At 41.2% G+C, this 22,840-nt stretch overlaps 1 protein-coding gene and 1 gene segment (V, D, J or C); one reads left to right on the top strand and one right to left on the bottom strand.

Annotated features, from left to right (window-relative positions):
- Positions 1-22,840, top strand: part of LOC120715464 (zinc finger protein 845-like) — a 218,014-nt gene that overhangs the window by 96,028 nt on the left and 99,146 nt on the right. The window contains exon 6 of the mRNA XM_040002473.1: positions 17,643-17,646. Coding sequence (XP_039858407.1) covers positions 17,643-17,646 — 4 coding nt within the window. The remainder of the gene's footprint in view (positions 1-17,642; positions 17,647-22,840) is intronic.
- LOC120715498 lies at positions 20,868-21,995 on the bottom strand. The segment is given in 2 exon segments: positions 20,868-21,656; positions 21,741-21,995. Coding segments are annotated over 2 exon segments (435 nt in total).

Raw genomic sequence — 22,840 nt, 5'->3', positions numbered from 1 at the left:
AAGCATGCTGATCCACACAGGTATGCACACAGGTGTACACACGGGTGTTCACAGACGCGGACTACAGCTTTCTTGGCTGCTGCCTCAAAGCACATTGTGCGCTGTCTATCTTGCATGCTGCACAATATTGTTTATTATTTAGTATCTACTGATATCTACTGCTAGCTAGTTTATTGTGATGGTGCCGTTTTTTTTTATTATGTTGCTCTTTGTTGTTTGCTTTCTCTTCTGTTTTTTTCTCCATACAGGTGACCCAGGTGTTTTGTTTTTTTTCTTTCTTCCCCCCTTCTCAAATCTGAACTCTTCAGATTTTTCTGTTGTTTCTGAGAAAGATTTCAGCATATACTTCGGGTAACTGTTCACTTCTTGTTTATACCAGAACAAAGTGGGGCCTGTTCTTGTTGTTTCATATCTACATTCAAGTGTAACTGTGTCTCCTTCAGCAGCAATGACATCTCCTTGTTCCTGGATCACTTTGTCTTCTCCTTTACACTCTGAGGAAGAACAGAACATGCAGAGGAAGAGATGGATCAATAAACATGATTAAAAACTCACCATTAATCAGACTCACACATTTATTTAAGCAGAGGAAACATGTTGATGTTTGTATCTCACCAAAGAAAAGAGCAGCAAGAATAATCCACAGCCAATGTTCCATCTGTACAACAAGGTTTAAATCAACAGGAGAAACTAGCTGATGTTCAACATTCAGTCTGAGAATTGTTCTCTTCACAGCAGCACTTATTATTGACACAATGGTTGAACACAGTGCAGAAGGAGAGCCCCGCCTACTGGATGATGTCGCCCTCTAGTGGAGCATCTCTGTGGGTTTGCTGTCACTGTGGGCCTCACAGCAGAGTCTGTCACTGCAGCAGAGCAGATCTGAAGATCCATTCATCTTTGATCATCAACAACTTTAACAGACAGTCTGGAATTTTCTCTGTTTTGTGTTCCAGTGAAACACAACGATCTCTGTTGGTGTTCCAGGATATTGTTGATATTAGAGGATAATTTACACTAATTAAAGTTTTTTTCGGGGGTATTCATAAAATTGTTCACTTTGCCCCTTCATGTGGCAGCCCCGATATCAATCAATCAAATCAAAATTATTTATATAGCAAATTTAAAAACAACAAGACAAACTTAGAAGCCAACCAAATGATAGTCAAACTATCTTAAGTCAGAGCCAGAGTAAAAAGATGGATCTTTAAGCAAGAAAAGACTGAATAGACTCAGAAGAGCGAATGGCAGTAGGGAGATTGTTCCACAGTTCAGGAGCTGCAATAGCAAAGACACGATCACCTCTGGTTTTCAGCCTGGACTTGGGTTGCATTAAGAGCATCTGGTTTGAAGATCTTAGTGCTTTTTTAGGATTATACAAATGGAGAAGTTCTGTTAAATAGCCAGGGGCAACGTTATTTAAGATTTTATAAGTGAGTAAAAGAATTTTAAAATCAATGCGAAATTTCACAGGAAGCCAGTGTAAGTTAGCTAAAACTGGAGTAATATGATCATGCATTCTGGCACCTGATAAAAGGCGTGCAGCAGCGTTCTGTACTAGGCCTAAATAGAGGGAGTTACAACAGTCCAGTCTAGAGGTAATGAATAAGCTTTTCAAGGTCCTTGGGGGAGAGAAAAGGCTTAGCTTTAGAAATTTGACGTAGCTGATAGAAGCTGGATTTAACCACAGTAGATACTTGTTTCTCTAATTTGAAGGAGCTATCCAAGAGTATCCCAAGGTCTCTTACAATGTGGGAGAGGTAGCTAGCAAGTGGGGTAACGGTTAGTTGGTTCAGAGGGATATGGCTGTCAAAGACAATAACTTCAGTTTTACTGTCATTCAAGGTAAGAGAGTTTTGAGATAGCCAGGTTCTCACATCATGAAGACAGTTAAACAATGTATGCAATGGATCTGCGACATTCAAACTCACAGGAAAATAAATTTGAATGTCATCGGCATAACAATGGAAAGAAATATTATATCTTTGGAAAATAGATCCCAAGGGCAAATGTACAGAGAGCATAACATAGGGCCCAAAACAGACCCCTGGGGCACACCACAGAGAAAGTGAGCAGAGGAGGAAGAGTATTGCCCCATAGCGATAGAGAATGACCTCTCTGAAAGATAAGATTTAAACCATAATAAGGCTGTGCCCTTAAGACCAACTACTTGATCTAATCTTGATAATAAAATGTTGTGATCCACTGTGTCAAAAGCAGAAGTCAGATCCAGTAAGACTAGAACCACAGAGCAACCTGAATCAGTGGTTAAAAGGAGATCATTAAAAACTGTTAACAAAGCTGTCTCAGTACTATGTCGAGGCTTGAAGCCCGACTGGAATTTTTCAGTAATACCACTGGTATCTAAGAAGGTCTGAAGTTGTTTACAGACCACTTTTTTCAGGATCTTTGACCAAAATGGAAGCTTAGAAATCAATTAATTTGAACAACAATTATTGAAAGAACAACAATAATTTGAAAGAACACTGGAGTCAAGATTCGTCGTCTTAATAGCGGGTTGAACAACAGCATGCTTGGAGGCAGAGGGTACACAGCCTGAGGACAGTGATGCATTCAATATTAATAAAATACAAGGCCCAATAGTATTCAGCGCTTCCTTAAAAATACGGGCAGGATGAACATCATAGAAAATGGGATAGCAAACAGTAGACAAAGCTCAAGGAGACGGCTCGCCGAAAACACTGGCACCATCTTGGAACCAAATCTCAGGACTTTTCCCTTGATATCACACCATCATCTTCACACAGGAAATATTCATATTAATTTCTCTCCACTACGATTAATACATGATTTAAATCCCTGGAGCAACCTCTCAGTGTCATGATTACAGGAATGCATCGACTCTAACGCAGCCCACATGAGGCTAAAGCTTTACATGCTTTTATTTTGAGAAGGTTCAAAGACAGGGGGGCAGGTAAGTAGGTTTCCTGCAGAGGGACAGAGCAGGGAGACACCAGAGAACTGCCCGAGAGAACGACTGCTGAGTATCAGTGCAGTCAGAATTGCTTATATAGTATTTATTAGAGTCCTTTCTTGTGTTTCACTTTTAGAGTTTCTGTGTCAGGGAGGTAAGTGAAGGCTTCAGAAGGCTGAGTGGGTGGAGAGTGGATGGGCAGGTGAGTTTTCCAGCTCTGTTACAAGTCAGTCCTTTCCAAACAGCAGACAATGAGAGAATCCTTCAGGTTTCAGGTAACTCAAGTCCACAGAGCTATGAGCAGACACAAGAGAACATGGTGAGGTAACAGAAGCTACAAGCACAAACTCATAAGTCATAAATTAAAGCTGAATTACCACCAGAATGAAGACAACAATCTGACAAAGAGTGGATGTTTCAGCTGGACCTTTCATTCCCCAAAACACGAGGAGTTAATGAGATCTGGTTAGGAGGTTAGCAACACTACAAGCACCAACCAGCTTGCAGCCAAAGCTCTGCACAGCCCCATCAGCAATGAGTCCCCAGCCTCACTCAGACTGCTGCCAAAGCTCTGCTGGAGGTGGGAGTTGAAGATCACCTGAACCACTTTGATACGCCAGGCCTGTCCAGCATTCTCCCCCACCACCTGACTCAACTCACCCCCAGATGGTGATCAGATGACAGCTCAGCTCCTCTCTTCACCAGAGTGTCCAGAACACACTGCTGCAGACCTGATGATGCAATTACAGAGTCAAGCATAACCTATACTGTGGTTAGCACACAAGTCCAGTAAAACAGAAACCACCATTGTGTCACTCGGACACATAAAGTCCTCAGAAGCACAATAGAGTTACCAGATGATGCAGCGTCCAGGATCCTGCTCAGAGACCTCGAGAAGGCCAGGCACTCTGAAATGTTGTTCAGAGCAGAAGCACAGAGGAGAGTCTGGACCTGCCAGAGGGGGAACATCACAAAGTACCCAAAACTAGTTTCAGCAACCAGGAATCAGACCTTCATCTGCCATCGTTGCCACCTGACCCAAACTGCTTCATTTCTCTGTTGTCTTTGTCATCAGTCCAATGACACAAGAATCAGTGGTTTAACAGTGTGTGGCTCCCTCTAGTGGATGTTGTGGAGTATTCTGTTGTCTTTGCTCCAAAGGTTTTTGTACAGAGTTTTGCTGTTTCCTGTCACTGTGGGCCTCACAGCACAGTAGTACACAGCAGAGTCAGACACTGCAGCAGAGGAGATCTGAAGATCCATTTGTCTGTTATTATCAACTGCTTTTACATTTAATCCTGAGACTGGATTTAATATTTTCTCTCCTGTCCCTGAGTGAGAGATCAGGAACTCTGGTGGTTTTCCAGGATATTGTCGATACCAGAAGAAATAATCAGTATAAACTGCAGCTTTGGAGTATCTATAGGACAGAGTAGCAGTGCTGCCTTCTACACTGAACACTTCTTTGTTGGTTGGAGTGAGATCTTCACAGCTGACACCTAAAGGAACAGAAACATGTTTTATTCTTTTATAAATCATCACAGTTCAAATGTGTTTCTTTAAACACACAGATTGTAACGTACCTGTTAGAATGGTGAGAATCAGTAAAGAAAGTGCAAAATAGTCCAAAGACAACATGTTGAATGAAGGTAAAGTTTATGGTTTGTGTTGAACTCTGTTGAATGTGGAGGTTTCTCTCTCTTCTAGTTCAGTAACAGCTCAGCTCCTCCCTGAATCTCTGCTCCTCCTCTCTGATCTGGATTTGAACTTCTCTCACTTCCTCCTGCTTTACACACTAGTAGCAGCATCTTCACTTTCAGGTGGGAGCTCATATTTCAGCTCTGTGCTGCTTCAGTCCAAAAATAAGAGAGTCTGCATTGCTGGCAGACTGCAGAGGGCCCGGTGGCGCCAGTGTCCGGCAGCCTCGCCTCTGTCAGTGCGCCCCAGGGCTGCTGTGGCTACAATGTAGTTCGACATCACCATTCTGTGAATGAATGACTGATTGTAGTGTAAAGCACTTTGGGGTCCTCAGGGACTAAGTAAAGCGCTATACAAATACAGGCCATTTACCATTACATTCACAACTGTCCCTCCCAGCCAAACGGCCACGTCCCTTAGCAGTCACAAGGATTCTGGCAGATTTTCCCTGCCCAGAGTCATGCTATTCGCTAAGATTTCACTAAACACCAACACTCACTCCGTACATCCATTAGTTGATTCAAGGTCACTCCCTGGTTACTCAGCTCAACATTCCCCTGGAACTCCTTCTGGCGCCATTACAGGTTTCCGCACTAAATGGAGCAAAAATCACGAACCAAGCCACTCTCTGGTTCTGTCAGGAAACCATTTGGTTCATCGAGGCTCCTGGTACCCTGTTAGTTCTGGGTCATGCTTCGTTAAAGGTCCATAATCCTAACATTGATTGGGAATGCAATACAATCACCGGTTGGAGTTGGGGGTGGGTTTTGAATATCAATTTATCGATTAAAATCGATTCTGGCTTGGATAACGTGATATCGAATCATTAAAATTCTGAATCGATTTTTTTAAAATAAATTTATTTTGCCCGAAACACCAGAATCTCAGGTTAAACCTCACAAAATTTCAACAACCACTAAACAGCTAAAACAGTAAATGACAGCAGGAACACGGATTCTGCACAGAGACGTAAACACAAAGCGCCGACCCGCCGACGCATCAGAATCAATGAGATGTGAGATATCTCTCTCTCTCTCTGTACTTCAAGATCAGTTTCCCGTCTAAACATCTGTTTTCTGCATTGTTCGCTTGCTTATTACACACAAGTCTACCGTTGTTTGCAGTGCTGTTGGCCGCTGTCTTTTTTTTTCCCTTTAACTTCCGAAGAGAAAGTCCCATTTCTGCTATTGAAGACTGAACAAATTTAAACTTTAAAATGATACAAAATTGCAAAACACTGTGTCTCTATTAAAACCTCTGTAACTTTGTTTCACTTCAGCAGCATCAGGTAATGTTCATATGTTGATTAATGGTTTTCTTTCGTTTTTGATCTACACTGTAAAAACAAATTGTAATATAAAAGTATTTTACTGTCTTGTACTGTTTTTCTAGAATATCATTAAATTTACATAAATAGACTGTGATTTTACATGTCAAATGTAAAATAACAACATTGTCATCCCCTATGTAGCCGGTGTATCAGAAACATCAGAGTTTTCTCCAAGCATGACATCCTGGTGCATTTCAGACCCAGCAACACGCTCAGACAAAAACTGGTTCACCTGAAAGACAAAACTCCTAAACACAGACTTAACTTAAGCCCCACCGGTTTGAGTGAGTGTGAGAATGTGTGTCTCTCTGTGTTCGTGACCTCCAACTGTTTCTAACAACATCCTTAGTCGTAAAATGATGATCTCCCCCACACCCAATATGTGGTTCAATTCCTGTATTGGTTCACCATGCACAACACAGTGAAGCCATAAAAAGGGCAGGAAGCTGACCAAACATCAAACTACCCTTCACAAGGATGTGCTTGTGATAAAACACTACAGTGGTTACATCTCTGTGCAGAATCCGTGTACCTGCTCTCATTTACTGCTTAAGCTGTTTGTTGAAATTTTGTGAGGTTTATCCTGAGATTCTGGCATTTCGGGCAAAATTAATTTATATTTAAAAAATCAGTTCAGGATTTTAATGATTCGATATCACGTTATCCAAGCTAGAATCGATTTTAATTGATAAATCGATAATCAAAACCCACCCCTAGCGGAACAGCCATTCATCATTTGGACGGACGATAAAAACCTTGCATATCTCCGGACTGCAAGATCCCTAAATACATGACAAGCCAGGTGGGCCCTCTGCTTCACTCGGTTGGTTTTCATTGTCTCCTGCAAACCTGGATCAAGAAACACAAAACCAGGTGCACTGTCACAGCAATTCTTTTTCGCTTGACGAGCCCACGGAGGAATCGAACATCCTCCCTACCGCCTGTGTGGTGGGTTCCTGGCCTGGATAAATCAAGTCTGCTGTTTGGGAGGTTCCAGGAACCGGGAACCAGACCTTGGGAATGGTCCGCCCGGGCAGTTTTACATTCCTATGTCCGTCCACTCCAGGTAGTTCATAGGGCCCATACGGGCAAATTCACCTGACACCATGGAATGAACCGCACAATAACATTTTTGCAAGGAGCGTTGCGGTAGCCATCTCTCATGAGGGATGTCCGAGAGTCTTCCAGCTCACCACCAACCAGCTTCCTCAGACCTCCTCCAACCCACAGTTCACTTCCCAGGTCTGTCAAGAGTTCTGTTCAACCGTTGGCACAAAGGCGAGTCTGTCTTCCAGTTTACATCCCCAGACAAACGGTCAGACTGAACCAACCAACCAGGAGCTAGAAAACACCCTGTGTTATCTCCTCTCTTCCAACCAGATGACCTGGAGCAGCCAGCTTACTTGGATGGAGTCTGCCCATAACCTCCTCTGTCAAAGGCTACTCTCCATTCGAGACCTCCCTAAAAATACTATAAACCAAAACACATTATATTTATTTATATATTTATATGATTATAAATATTCAATAACGTGAGCCGTAACAATAATCTTCCAATCCTTTATTTATAGTTCTGTGTCACCTGTCCAAAATTGTCCTTCATACAGGATGTCATTATGTAACTTTATAATTGGGTTAGTAATCACAACACATCATTAGATGCCTTTAGTAGAGAGACTTTGATCTTGGGTGCTAACAATGAATGTTAAGGTCAAGTGCTTAACCAGCCTGGGTACTCATGTCCTCCCCGGCCTACTATACTATTGTTTAAAGACGATCCGTGACACGTTGCGGTGTTTACTGATTTACACAGTTGGTGTGACCTCGACCAGAAACAATTACATGACCCAAAACCAGAGAAGTGTAAGAGTGTGTGGCTCCCTCTAGTGGATGTTGTGGAGTATTCTGTTGTCTTTGCTCCAAAGGTTTTTGTACAGAGTTTTGCTGTTTCCTGTCACTGTGGGCCTCACAGCACAGTAGTACACAGCAGAGTCAGACACTGCAGCAGAGGAGATCTGAAGAGTCATCAGTGTTTTATCTTCATTCACATTAAAAGTGATTCCAGGGACTGGGTTGGACATTTTCACTCCAGTTCCCGAGTGAGACATCAGGAACTCTGGTGGTTTTCCAGGATATTGTCGATACCAGTAAAACTCGTCACCTCCAGCTGCTTGTCTGGAGTATCTGTAGGACAGAGTAGCTGTGCTGCCTTCCAAACTGGACTCTTCAGTTTTGTTTGCAGTGAGTTGTTGACAGCTGACACCTAAAGAAACAGAAATCTGTTAAATGCTGTGTTGTATACAAAGAAAGCAGAAATAACATGTAAACATTGGGATGAAGCAGTTTTTGACAGATTGTCATGCACCTGTTAGAATCATGATCATTAACAGAGACGTTTCATAACAGTCCAACATCAACATGTTGAATAAAGTGAATCTTCTGAGTGTTGAACTCTGTTGAATGTGGAGGTTTCTCTCTCTCGTCTGTTCTTCAGTAACAGCTCAGCTCCTCCCTGAACCTCTGTGCCTCCTCTTTGGTTTGTAGCTTCACTTCTCTGTTACACCTCCTTCTTTTAAACTTCCTCCTCTTCAATCAGCGTGAAACACAGCAGAGTAGGAGGTGTGGTGGTCAGAAGTGTATATAATCTCATCATGAGCATGAATGTCATGGTAATTCTGGGTTTTAATGATTTGTTTGAAGTGTTCCAGGGTGGAATGACTGTTCAACATTCACCTTTAACATCTTTAAAAAACAATAATTGGCTTCACAAGTTTGACTTTATTTTGGATTTTCTCTAATTCACATGGACCCTAAAGTATACAGACAGATTTAAATAAATAGATCCACTAATAATAAAGGTCCTGAATGTTCTACAGTGTCTTTCACTTTGACAAGGCCACAGTTCTCATGAGTGTTTGACTCAAGCTGGTAGTTTCTCTTTGCAGCACAAAAAGGATTTGTCAGACAGACCTCATTGGATCCACCAATACTCAGAACAATATGAAAGTCCAAGGAACTCAGGGAAGATCAAAGAAGGACAAACGTAGATTTACACAAGTTCAGATTCTGAGATAATCGATTCAAACAAAAGTACAACGTGAGGTCTAAAAGTGATTTTATAACATAGAAGCTTAGGGATCCTGTGTTTCCATCTCACACCTGACTGAAAGGAAAAGCTTGAATTTGGAATAATCTTTAGGAGCACTCAGAGGGAAGTGATGGCAGAATAGTTGCCTGTTGTGACACGGTGACACATTAGCTTACTGTTAATCTGTGATGCTGGTCATTATGCAAATGTACTGTTTATAAGGAAACCTGAAGTCAGCTGAGACTGAAGAAGTCACCTGGGGGAGTGAAGAAAAGTTCTCTCACTGAAAACGCTACAGATTCAACTTTCTGGGATTTCCTTACCTGGATGATTGAGCGCGCATCAAGACAACCTAATGGACTCTTTTTAAGTCATGAAGAATTTTGTGCTTTATTGTGAAAAATCTTTCACTTGTTTCATTTTCAGAGAAGTCAAAACTTCACTGTGATGCTTTAGTGTCTGAAATCAGGCTTCACTCATCAACAGTTTTAAAATATCCTGAGACCCTCCTGTGTGCTAACAAACCAGAGGTTTAACAGTGTGTGGCTCCCTCTAGTGGATGTTGTGGAGTATTCTGTTGTCTTTGCTCCAAAGGTTTTTGTACAGAGTTTTGCTGTTTCCTGTCACTGTGGGCCTCACAGCACAGTAGTACACAGCAGAGTCAGACACTGCAGCAGAGGAGATCTCAAGATGAAACTCCTGTTTTTCTTTGTCATGTATAAACTTCAGCTTTTCTGTTTGCTTTGAATGTTCTGCCATAACAAGCTGTGGATGTGAACCGGACTTCTGATGGTACCAGAAAAGTGAATATACAGAGCCTGAATAGTTGCAGGAGAGAGTCACAGTGTGTCCTTCCAAACTCATCACTACATCTTTAGATGGTGTCAGTAAATCCTCAGAGGATCCTGAAAACAACAAAGACATATTTCACCATCATGTTTCTGCATCTTTAAACTTAGTTTATAAAAAGTGAATCAATTCAAACAGCATCCAGATATTTTCATGTCCATCATCTCCTTTTACATCTCACTCCATCTTTTGATGACTCACCAGTCTGAAAGGAGACTATCATCATCCAAATGAAAAGCAGCAACATGATTTTCTCTTGGACTGAATGAACAATAGAGAGAACACAGCAGCTCTTCAGCTCCTACATGAAGCCTTTCATGTTCACTGCTGTAGCTCCTCCTCCAAAGACTGCTTCTTCTGGATAGGCTTGGCCCTGGTTTCTGTGGAGCCTGTAAATAAAGAGCTTTGAATATTTGAAATGTTTAGCAGAATGTAGAATAATCTCACTCGTGTATTAAACAGCAGAAGTACACGTGTAAACCAGCCAGCATCAACACTGGACTTTAAAGGTTCATTTGTAGCTGATTGGTTTTAACAACCTAACACAAGTTTATCATATCAAAGCCTGATTAGAAAAATCCTTTTCCACTGTTTTCTGCACAGAGTGAAGCTTTGGATGTAAAGCATCAGCTGTTGGTATCTCTTCCTAAATTTCTCATACTTGGCAAGTTATAAATCTGTAGGAGTGAAAAATTAAATACAGAGTTCAGTATCAGCTCTGTTAGATATCACAGGCGTTTCTTTAGACTCAGTCATGATGAAGTTATTGAGTGATGTGCATTACTGGGTAGAAATCATTCTCCAGCTTCCTGAAGGTCTTTCAAAGTTTTCCTTGCATTGGCTGCTTGTTCACTCATTTTCAGTCCAGTCCTTGTACCTGATCATTTTCAGGGGAATGTTTTTGATTGTTAAGACTCTAAACACTGAGTAATGAATCCTTCAAGCATGAAATGCTCCTAACTCAACACATGAACCAGTGTTTTCTACACAGAACAGAAAACTAGCAAATAACCAGTTTTATGTTGTATATTTGGACTCTTATTTATTCGACTGTGTCACAAAAAAGACAAATATTCACATTTTGTTGGTTGAATCTCTAAAAAATGCAAAAGATAACAGTTTGACATAATAAAATATTTCTACATCAGTAAGGTGATTCTCAAACAGCTGTTAGCTTGAAATTTGAATTTTATTTAAATATGAGAACAAAGAGTTCTTACTGTTTTTATTTTATACAACATAAATTCTGCAAAAGAATAAAAACTGAGCTGAAGACTTTTAGCTTCATGTGAGAGATTTTACCTTAAAGAGATAAACCTCTGTTACTCTGTTTATTTTGCTTCTGCTGCATTTCTGCATGTCCTCATCCACTAAATATAAAATAGTGTAAATGAGCAGCTTTTGATGTTTGACAGTTTTTATTGTGTCTGAACGTTCCTGCAGTTGGTTTGTGGTTGATGTGGATTTGCTGCTCATGTGAATCCTCCCACAGTGTTTCATTAGCAGCTGTAACCACAGTGACTCTGATAAAACAGGAATTAGCAGAATCCATCTGATATGAAGCTGTGCTTTGAATACCACTTCCCTCCTCTTTGAAGAGTAGTCAGATATCTGTGTTCAGGTTTTTGTACAGCCTCTTCTACACTTTGTATCACTGTGTTTCTAGAGCACAGTAGTAGAGAGCTGTGTCTGCCAGGGTTAGGGCTGCTATGGTCAGATTAGTTGTTGTAGAAGATGTTTCTGATTCATAACGTTTATCGGGAATATAATCACCACCACTCCATGATCTTGCTCCTTTGTAGAGTATAAACTGAGGAGCCTGAAGGTCAGAATCATGTCTGTACCAGTAAAGGCGTACATACTCTGATGTTGTCTCATAGCTACATGTGAGTTTGACAGATTCTCCTTCTGTTTTAGTGACTTCAGTATGTTGAGGAGTGATTGAGTCTCCAGCTGTTAGTCCTGGAAAAAGAAAGAAGAAAAGTAGTGAAATGCAGTCTGTATATCTGCTTAATGCAGCAGCTTCAACTAAACTTTAATCCCTGTTCTTAAACTCACCTATAATGTGAGATAGAAGCAAAAAGAGGTGCAGCAACATGTCTTTGGAGTTATTAAAGCCAGACAGACAGCACATGAACAATGTTCTTCCACTGCAGCACAATGACCAAGTTTCAGTGGGCGGGGCCAGTTACATTTTGACATCATAGTTACAGTTCATCTCAGCCAATCAAATAGTTTTGTGCCTCCACAGCAGCTCCTGTTTCCTGCTTCATTTCTCTTTCGTCTTTGTCATCAACCCAATGACAAAAACATATGTGAACTGCTTCAGTCTTTCCAGTCATGTCAAGGCTTCCAAGGTCTTCAGTGAAATGATGACTGCTGTATCGTACACCATCCATTTTACATCTTTTGCAGGATACATAGATAAATGCACATCACTGTGAGGAGGGAGGATGGAGCACTTTTCACTGTGTGCAATCACAAGGACCCAAATGTTCCCCATCACTGAGCTCCTTAAGTATATTAAGAGTTAAGTTTGACATGAACAGAATTTTTAACAAAACAGAATTTCTCTTGGTTATGATTAGAGACAAAAAAAAGTCGAACAATGAATTTAAATCAAAACTAAAATTGAAAAGAACAAAGTTAACAATAATAAGTTAAATCATCTCATCTAAATGAAAGTATGAGCACCAGAACATCTGATTTAATAGACAATAGGCCAAATATTTAACATCTGCATATAATAAAAATGTATTAGCGGTCAGCTAAACAGTATAATTAACAAATATTTTATTCAGGCATTACTTTGTGAGGTTTTTTTGTATTTAAACTGCGTGAAAACATATTTCTTTTATTTATTCTGAACTCACCAAATCCAAACAGTAACTCCTTTTATAAAAATGAGATTTAAAAATGTCATCTGAGTCTGCGGTGCTGATCGGTTTAAGGAGGCAGTGGATTCAAGATAGGAACCACGGTAAAGTTCAATGTAAGAAAACCATTCAGATCATTTCAAAACAGAAAAGCAAAATTCAAATGATAATATTTGTGATTTTCTTGTTTTTCATGGATGTAGAAAAAACATTGATTTCAGCTAGAAACTGATTTGAAACAGAGAACTCTTCGACAGCGGAACAGTTAAAGGTAAATGCTCTCTGCCGGAACAACAACCGTGTGACACCAAGCGGAAATAAAGAAAGGAAAGGCGCGTGTGTGAACAGAGCCGGGAGTGTGGGACCGAAAGAGTCAGCACATCACTGTGGTGTTAGCGACTTTGCGCTGACTCCCCGAGCTCTCTGTAATACTTTACATTCATTAATAAGAGAGAGGGGGGGGGAGGTGCGTTAACAATCCCGCTCTGGCGGAGCTTTATCACGTGACACCAGGCGGAAGTAAACAAAAGAAAGGCGCTAAAACTGTTAGCTTTCCTCTTGTGTGCCTGAGCAGAGACTCTTCTGTTGTGTTGTTTTATGTGAGCTGTGGCAGCAACGATGCCTTCAGTTCAGTATCTGAGAGAGTTTATCAACGAGCGACTAACTGCTGCTGCTGAACAAATATTCTTGGAGTTTGAAAAAACGATCGTCCAGTACGAGGAAGAGATCGACCGTCAGCGCAGACTGCTGGATATCACCTGGAAACCCCAAATCAAGCTGCACAGGACAGGTGAGTGTCCCTCTGAGGGAGGATCCTGATCACAGCTCTGCGGGACGTTTCTGATTGTGAGGGTTAATAAAAACCCGACTGCATCTTTTGCATCCCTGCTGCTGTTACACATTAACTGGTGACGATCAATGTTGGGTTCATTTAGAGAGAAAAGAAAAATATGCTCAAAGTGGATTTTCTTAAATTTATTAAGCAGTTGACGGCGCAAGTTAAAAAAAATAAATAAAACAAAACAACTGCTTCGCTTAGGAGGCCCAAACAATCCAGGCTTGTTGGGGTTTGAACAGCTGGTTCCGCTTCCTTAATTCTTCGATAAGTCAGGGCCAAGCCAGCTCCGATCAGCAAGAACCCTGTTATCATGGTTCCGAATAGGTAGATATCTTCAGCACTCAGGCTCACCCGAGCCCAGACTTCTCGTTGAGAAAAGGGTGTCAATTTCATTTAGGGACCAGTTGATCAAATCCGTAAATCCTCTTTTAGGTTTTAGAGAACAGACTGTGAGAGAGTGTTCCAGGGAAAGTAATACAAACAAACACGAGACTAGACAAGGACACAAGAGGCTAAGCAGGGAAGCTAAGGGGGAGGAGAAGGAGAGGAGAAAAGTGCGACCGCCTTCGTCAAGAGCAAAGAGAAGTTGATAGAGCCAGAGCCGGATGTTTGTCAAAAGGTAATCTGGCTCTGTCAACTTCATGCACTGTGGCACTTGGCCACAGGTGGCGCTAGTTGACTTGCCTACATTTGAGTGCACACAAAGTAAACTGCACGTTTCAGTTGTGAGGTGAAGACGCTGAAATCGAAGTAGTAAAACATACGATAACGAAGACAAGATTCTCCAGTAACTTAGTTTGCTGTTTCAGAAAGCTGCTGATCTCAGACATGCACAGCTTCAGCTGCATGAAGAGCACATGAGATTTTCTCTGACAGCATTAAATTAAACCCGATTAAGGTCAAAGGTAATCATTTTATATGTTGAACTAAAGGCTTCAATCTAGAATTTCTCCAATATCTCCAATATTGTATTATTTACCATAAAGTACTTGAGAGTCATTCATACCAGAGTAACCAGAGAGGATGTATATTTATAAGAAAAAAGAAAAAGTTTACTTTGCCTTGTTTGGTATCTTCTTCTTTCTTTTTAGCCTCAGGCCTGACAGCCGGAGGTGTATCACTCCACCTGGCGACAGCGTTTGCTCTGTAATCTGCCTTTGGTGGCTTTTTGGCAGCAACTGTGACATTCAGCAGTTGCATCATTGTTTCGACACACACAACAAAGCTATTGACTACACTACACACTAACTGATCCCCACATGCTTCAAAGAGTCCATCATTGTTCCTGTCCCGAAGAAACCCCACCCTGCTTCTCTCAATGACTATCGCCCTGTAGCCCTCACCTCAGTAGTGATGAAGTGCTTTGAACGCCTGGTCAGAGACTTCATCATTTCTTCAACTACCAGACAGCACTGGACCCACTACAGTTCGCTTACCGTCCAAATCGTTCGCACAGATGCCATCTCTCATCTCCTCCACACATCACTCACTCACTTGACACTAGAAGGGGGAATTATGTTAAAATGCTCTCATAGACTACAGCTCTGCATTTAACACCATAATTCCCTCCACACTCACCACCAAGCTGGAGCATCTGGGGACTCAGCTCATCTATGTGTCAGTGGATCTCCAACTTCCTAACTGGCAGACCACAGGCAGTAAGGATGGGCGGACATGTCTCAGCCTCCACCACTCTCAGCACTGGAGCACCCCAGGGGTGTGTTCTGAGCCCCCTGCTGTACTCTTTGTACACATATGACTGTGTGGCCACTACCAGCTCCACCACCATCATCAAGTTTGCTGACGACACCGTCGTGGTGGGCCTGATCTCTGATAACAACGAGACGGCCTACCTGAAGGAGATTAGGAATCTGGAGAACTGGTGCCAGAGGAACAACCTCCTTCTAAACGTCAGTAAGACAAAGGAGCTGATAGTGGACTTCAGCACTAAGCAGGAGAGGAACTACCAGACCCCCGTCATCAACGAGTGCCCAGTGGAGAGAGTGGACAGCTTCAAATACCTCGGAGTTCACATCACGCAGGACCTGTCATGGTCCTGTCACATCAACACCGTGGTGAAAAAGGCCCGACAGCGTCTCTACCACCTCAGACGCTTGAGAGACTTCCAACTGCCCTCCAAGGTGCTCAGGAACTTTTACTCGTGCACCATAGAGAGCATCCTGGCGGGAAACATCTTAACCTGGTTCGGGAACAGCACCATGCAGGACAGACGAGCTCTACAGAGGGTTGTGCGGTCAGCTGAGCGCACCATCCGTTCCGAGCTCCCTGACCTGCACTCAATCTACAGCAGGCGGTGCTGGACCAAGGCCAGGAAGATCGTGAAGGACCTCAGCCATCCCAACAACAGACTGTTCTCTCTGTTGAGGTCAGGAAAGCGATTCCGCTCCCTGAAGACCAACACAGAGAGACTGAGGAGGAGCTTCTTCCCGCAGGCGATACGGTCTCTCAATCACACCACCACACAGTACTGACCCACACATATGGTTCTTACACACACACTGGACTTTCTGGACTTTGTTTTTGCACAACACTGGTCACTATATTCTTCATTTCCGGTTAATACTTGTACAGCTGCTGTTATTGTGTATATATTTATTTATATTTAGATTTCTTCACCTTATATAGTTCTAATTGTGTATTGGTATTTGTTGTTTTATTTTATTTTCACTTTAAATATTTTTATCTTATCTTCCCAGTAAATTTCCCTTCATTCATTGTGTTGTACAGTTTTTCATTTTTACTTAATTTTATTTTATCCTTCCTAGTTAATTTACCCTTTTATTTTTTTTTAATTTTCATTTATTTCCATCTTTTCTGCCTTCTTTTTTTGTTTTCTTTGGCACGAGCGTTGCCAAGCATTCAGCATATCGTACTGTGTATGACTGTGTACGTGACAAATAAAATTTGAATTTGAATTGAATTTAACTGCACACTCCAAATATCATAAATCTCTCACATCACAATGTGTATGCTAGTGGCTAATGTAGCTAACAAATTACCAACATAGTGCTGTTAGATGTTGTAGACATTGTTACGTTTCGGTGTTGTCAGTGTTTTGTTTTTTGCGTGACTGTCATTTATTTCCTGTTTTACTTTGAAAGTCTGTGTTATCTTAGTGTGTTCAGTTTACTTTTCCTTGTCTCGTCAGGTCTAATTTGCCCCAGCTGTGTTTCCCTCCTGTGGTCCATTCCCTGATTGCTCCTTCTATGTATTTAAGCCTTGTGTTTCAGTATGTCATGGTCGCGATCTCCCCCCCCGTGTTGTAAATAAATAGTTTGTTGTAAATAGTTGTGAATGGGTTTGTCAATGCTTTCATTATGGGATATTTTCATTTTGGGATTTTGGTGGAGAGCCTTCGTGGTTTTATTTTCCTTATTTCTGTTTTTCTACGTTGCACCCCGGTTGCCTAGGCCGGGGTGTAACAACATATAACATTTTTTGTTTGTTTGTGGGGTTTGGGTTTTTGTTTCTTTGTTTTTATAAATAGGAGCAATGTGGTTGTATTTACCTTAATTTAATGAGTCATCAGTGGGAGCAGCCGGGCTACATAAAATCTAAAGGTCGGCGATTTCGTGGTCACGTCCAGCAGGTGTATGGGCGGGAAAGTAATGTAGACGCTCCACCTCAAGTAACTACTGCGCAGACTCTGACAAAAACTTGGACCCACCTTATCTGCAATACTTCAACAGTTGTAAATGCACTAACAAAAAACAAAATCAGCTATAAGTTACATCCAACCCTGGGTCGCTGTTTTTCTCATAATCTCTTGAGATTCTGTAAAGAAAAGCAGATTCAAAAAAAAAAAAAAAGGAGCTCTCAGTCTATCATCATTACCTTTTCCTCATTTCCTTTTTGTCCTGCCAGAACTTCCACAGCAGCCTGTCTGTAAGGACGAGGAGGTTCTCCCTGAGCCACAGCTCTGGAGCCAGGAGAGGAACTCTCTGCACCAGGAGGAACCAGAACTTCCACATATTAAAGAGGAACAGGAGGAACTCTGCACCAGTCAGGAGGGTGAGCAGGTTGGACTGAAGGAGGAGATTGATACCTTTATGGTGACTGCTGCTGAGGAAAGAGACCACCATGAACCAGAAGCAAACAGTAACCAGCTCCCTTTTCAAACCTCTCCTATAGATGAGAGCCAAAATCACGGAGGAAGTAGGAATTTAGACTCAGGGACAAATAGTAACTTAGAAAGTCAGAGTAATTCTGACACAGGTAAAGAGTCTATAACATGTAATCTTTGTGGAAAATCCTTTAAGTATAAGTACAGAATGACTCGACATCAGAGAATCCACACAGGTGAGAAGCCATATTCTTGTGAAACGTGTGGGAAAAAGTTTTGTATGTTATCAACACTTAAAGGCCATTTGACTACCCATACAGGTGAGAAACCATATTCTTGTGAAATATGTGGGAAAAGTTATACGCGAAGCAGTGGTGTGACCATACACATGAGAATGCATACAGGTGAGAGACCGTACCATTGTAAAACATGCAGGAAAGTGTTCTCAAGTAGTAGTCATTTATCGGCACACAGAAGAACGCACACAGGTGAGAGACCGTATAATTGTAAAACATGTGGGAAAATGTTCACATCTAGCAGTCATTTATGGCGCCACATGAAAACCCACACGGGTGAGAGACCGTATCATTGCAAAACATGTGGGAAAATGTTCACATCTAGCAGTCATTTATGGCGCCACATGAAAACTCACACAGGTGAGAAATCGTAGTCTTGAAACATTTAGAGAACAATGTCTGAGAAGCCAAGCGTGGAAGAATATCTGAGAATTTATACAGGTTCACATGAGTACTTTCAGAGTTTAGATACCTTTAAATACCATGTTTATCATGTATAAGGCAGATTTAACCCTGTAAGACCCAATCCATCAATTCTAAAAATAAATAATTTTTCTGGGGCGGGGCTGAGATGTTTAATAACCCTTATAACAAAATCCACATTTTTAATGTCATGTTGTTTATGATATATAATAGAAATATACTTTTTGTTTCCCTTTTGATAATTTGATGTTTTTGTTTTGATGAGATAGAGGTCTTAGAAACTAATGTAGCAAATATGACACTAAGGGTGTTATAGGGTTAATCTGTTCTCATCAAATGCGTCAATGAAAATATGGTGACTATCAAAAAATGAATTTTAGCTGTTTTATTTATTGATATATTTCTCTGTGGCAAAGTTGAAACTCAATTTGAAGTACAACGTTCTGGAATGGCCATCTCAGTCCCCAGACCTGAATATTATTGAAATCTGTGGTGTGAGTTAAAGAGAGCTGTCCATGCTTGGAAGCCATCAAATCTGAATGAACGAGATATGTTCTGTAAAGAGGAACAGTCCAAAATACCTTCAACCACAATCCAGACTCTCATTGGAACCCACAGGAAGCGTTTAGAGGCTGGAATTTCTGCAAAAGGCAGTTCTACTAAATATTGATTTCATTTCTTTTTTTGTGGGGCCCAAATTTATGCACCTGCCTGATTTTGTTTAAACAATTTTTGCACACTTTCTGTAAATCCAATAAACTTAATTTCACTTCTCAAATATCCCTGTGTGTGTGTCTCCTATATGATGTATTTAACTGACATGTTTTATTGTAACAACCAACGATTTATACAGGAAAATAATGACTATTAACAATGTTACCCAACCTTTTGCACCTCACTGTATCACTTTTGGTTATTCCATTCATTAAGGATGACATATTTTTTCATTTTTGTTTTTTGTCGTTTTTTAACTTTTGAGTTTTGTAAGAATGTAGGCGTGTTGTGCTAATGGGATCATCAGGTTGGGTAGGCAGGACCAGCATGGGGGAGGGTCTTTGTTTTGTTGTGTTTTATGTACACTGCAGTAACTAATGGATGAATATTTTGACAGTAGTAAAGCAGAAAGTTTCGATTGTGTCCCTTGGAATCTTCCAGCCTTGCTCAAAGACCTCGTTCCTGCAGGTGTTTCTCTGCTCGTCAGCACAGTGTGAGGAAAAGGTGTTTTTCCTGCATCATGGGGACCTTCCCGAGCTCATCTTTCATCCAGCACCACTTTACAAGAAAGGGTTTAAAAAAATGGACTAAAATAGACTAGGGTTAAATGAAGATAATGGTTTACTTGCATTGTACTTGTATCCTTTCTAACCGTTGAATAGATTTTTATAGGTTATTTCTGTTAGCTTCTGCATGCATTAAATTAAAGCACACCTGCCATTACTTTATTTCATTACTCGGACTCCTCCCACCTGAATGCTGTCATTGTAAAGCCACTTGAGCTCGGTCCTTAAGATGTTTCAGATTAGGGATGGGCGATATAGCCAAAGTTCATACCTCGATATTCTGGAACCTGATTGGCTCAAAGAAGATGGGCGAGAAGGTGACTGGACTAACATAATGATGTCAGCAAAGAGACTGACCGTGTGGGAAAGTGGCAGTAATGTCTGAAATGCAGATTAGCGATTACAGACCTTCCCAAACAAACTTACACATAAGCGTCATACTCAAAGCATTTTTTCGCTGTAAAAATGAACGAGAGAAAATACCTGAAAACGACAAGAAGTCTTGAATAATTCCTAATAATTGAAGCTTTCCGCTGGAATTTTCAAACCGAATCTGTGATGATCACATGGGATGTTGTTTTTAGATAGAATACATGTATTTAAATAAGCCGGTTTTGCATTTTAGCTGTATTCATGTTTTTTCTTTGCACGTACTATGAATCCCAGTTCCCTCCTCTTTGAAGAGTAGTCCGATATCTGTGACCTGTGACCAATCCTGCAGCAGAACGCTGCTGCAGGATTGCTCTCCCCCCACTTCAGGACACCTACACCAGGAGACTAGAGCAGCGCAGATACTGAAGGACCCATCCCATCCTGGCAACGAACTGTTCCATCTTCTGCAATCCGGCAGAAGGTTCCACATCATCCGTGCAAGGACAGAGAGACTCAAGAGGAGCTTCTATCCCCAAGCCATCCGGCCTCAGTGAAAGAAGCCATTTATGTCCACTGTGAGCGACCATCTTTGAACAGAGGCGGTGGTTGACCCTTAGAACTGAAGAAGCTTCTCGGATGAGAGGTGAAACATCTTCAAGCCACTTAATCAAGTCCAGATGCTTTTCTTTCCAAGCTCCTTAGAATGCTCTTTCCCCCCGCCACCCGCCCCTTTTTCTTGCACATGTCGAGGAGCATGTCAGGTTACATTTCACTGTGTGTTATACTTGTATAACTATGCATGTGACAAATAAAGAACCTTGAACCTTGAACAAACAAACTCGGTTGTTCGTGGCAGTTTTTTACAGCTCAGGAGCATTTCTAAACGCAAAACTTTCTTGTGATCTAAAGATCTGAAAGAGAGTATTACTTTGATACTTGGCTGCCAGCTAAATACAGAATCTACCTCAAGGTTCTATTATTTGTTTAAACAAATAATGAATAATGAAATGTAACCTTGAGGCAAGGTTACACTTTAGATCTCCTCCAGATCTCCTTTGCAGATCTCCTCAAGCCTATAGTGTTGTAAATGACCTACTAATTTTATTCAGGTCTGTTGCAGCAGGGACACATGCAAAAGTTTCAGGACATACAAATAAAGCTCACTACTCTCAACTTGAATCAGTGGTTTAACAGTGTGTGGCTCCCTCTAGTGGATGTTGTGGAGTATTCTGTTGTCTTTGCTCCAAAGGTTTTTGTACAGAGTTTTGCTGTTTCCTGTCACTGTGGGCCTCACAGCACAGTAGTACACAGCAGAGTCAGACACTGCAGCAGAGGAGATCTGAAGAGTCATCAGTGTTTTATCTTCACTCACTCTAAACGTTATTCTAGGGACTGGATCTGACAGTTTCACTCCTGTTCCTAAGTGAGAGATCAGGAACTCTGGTGGTTTTTCAGGATATTGTCGATACCAGAAGAAATAATCATTCCCATCAGCAGCTTTGGAGTATCTATAGGACAGAGTAGCAGTGCTGCCTTCTACACTGAACACTTCTGTGTTGGTTGGAGTGAGATCTTCACAGCTGACACCTAAAGGAACAGAAACATGTTTTATTCTTTTATAAATCATCACAGTTCAAATGTGTTTCTTTAAACACACAGATTGTAACGTACCTGTTAGAATGGTGAGAATCAGTAAAGAAAGTGCAAAATAGTCCAAAGACAACATGTTGAATGAAGGTAAAGTTTATGGTTTGTGTTGAACTCTGTTGAATGTGGAGGTTTCTCTCTCTTCTAGTTCAGTAACAGCTCAGCTCCTCCCTGAATCTCTCCTCCTCCTCTCTGATCTGGATTTGAACTTCTCTCACTTCCTCCTGCTTTACACACTAGTAGCAGCATCTTCACTTTCAGGTGGGAGCTCATATTTCAGCTCTGTGCTGCTTCAGTCCACAGATGATTCATACTGTAAATACTTTTTTATGGTTTATGATCTTAACATCTGCTCAGAGTTTAAAAGGAAATCTTTTCTGCTGGGTTACATTATTTAAAATAAAATAAATTAATAAAAATTAAAACTAAAACGAGAACATAAAAGTTCTTTTCTTTTGTCTACATTGTAGATTGTTACTTTTCGTACATGTTTTTAAGAACAGGCTCAAGACCCACCTTTTTTAATTTAGCTTTACTTAGCGTTTATTTATTTTATGCTTATTTATTCTATCCTGTTATTCTATTATTAATTTAGGCTTTACCTAATATTTATTGATTTTATTCTTATTCATTTTTTAATCTTCTTACTCTATTTATATTTATATTGTATCCCATTCTTATTTATTTAATCGTTTTACCCTGTATATATCCTATTGTGTCATATCTCCAGTGTTTCCTCGGAGGGCGCTCTCTGCACCGGGGCTGTGATCGACCGTGGCTGCTGGGTCTCTGGGGGTCCTCTCAGCCTGGCTGGGGGGCTCCTTTGCCTCCCTCCTGCTGTGTGCCCAGCCTGGAGGCTGCGGTCTGTGACCGGCTCCCGGTGCAGACGGCTCTCTGTTATAGTGTTTCCTCACTTGGCTCTTGCGAACCCAGCCCAATTTTTACTCTTTAAGTGTGCGTGTGTGTGTGTGTGTGTGTGTGTGTGTGTGTGTGTGTGTGTGTGTGTGTGTGTGTGTGGGTGGGGGGGGGGATATATGTGTGTATTCACATCATTTATGTTAATGAGAGTGTGGAGAGTGAGTTGGAGGGTGGGGTGGGCTGCTTTTAACTATGTAAAGCACTTT

The sequence above is a fragment of the Simochromis diagramma genome, unplaced genomic scaffold (assembly GCF_900408965.1).
Source record: "Simochromis diagramma unplaced genomic scaffold, fSimDia1.1 OVJJ01000443.1, whole genome shotgun sequence".
Classification (NCBI taxonomy): domain Eukaryota; kingdom Metazoa; phylum Chordata; class Actinopteri; order Cichliformes; family Cichlidae; genus Simochromis; species Simochromis diagramma.
This window is presented reverse-complemented; position numbering and strand designations above follow the sequence as displayed.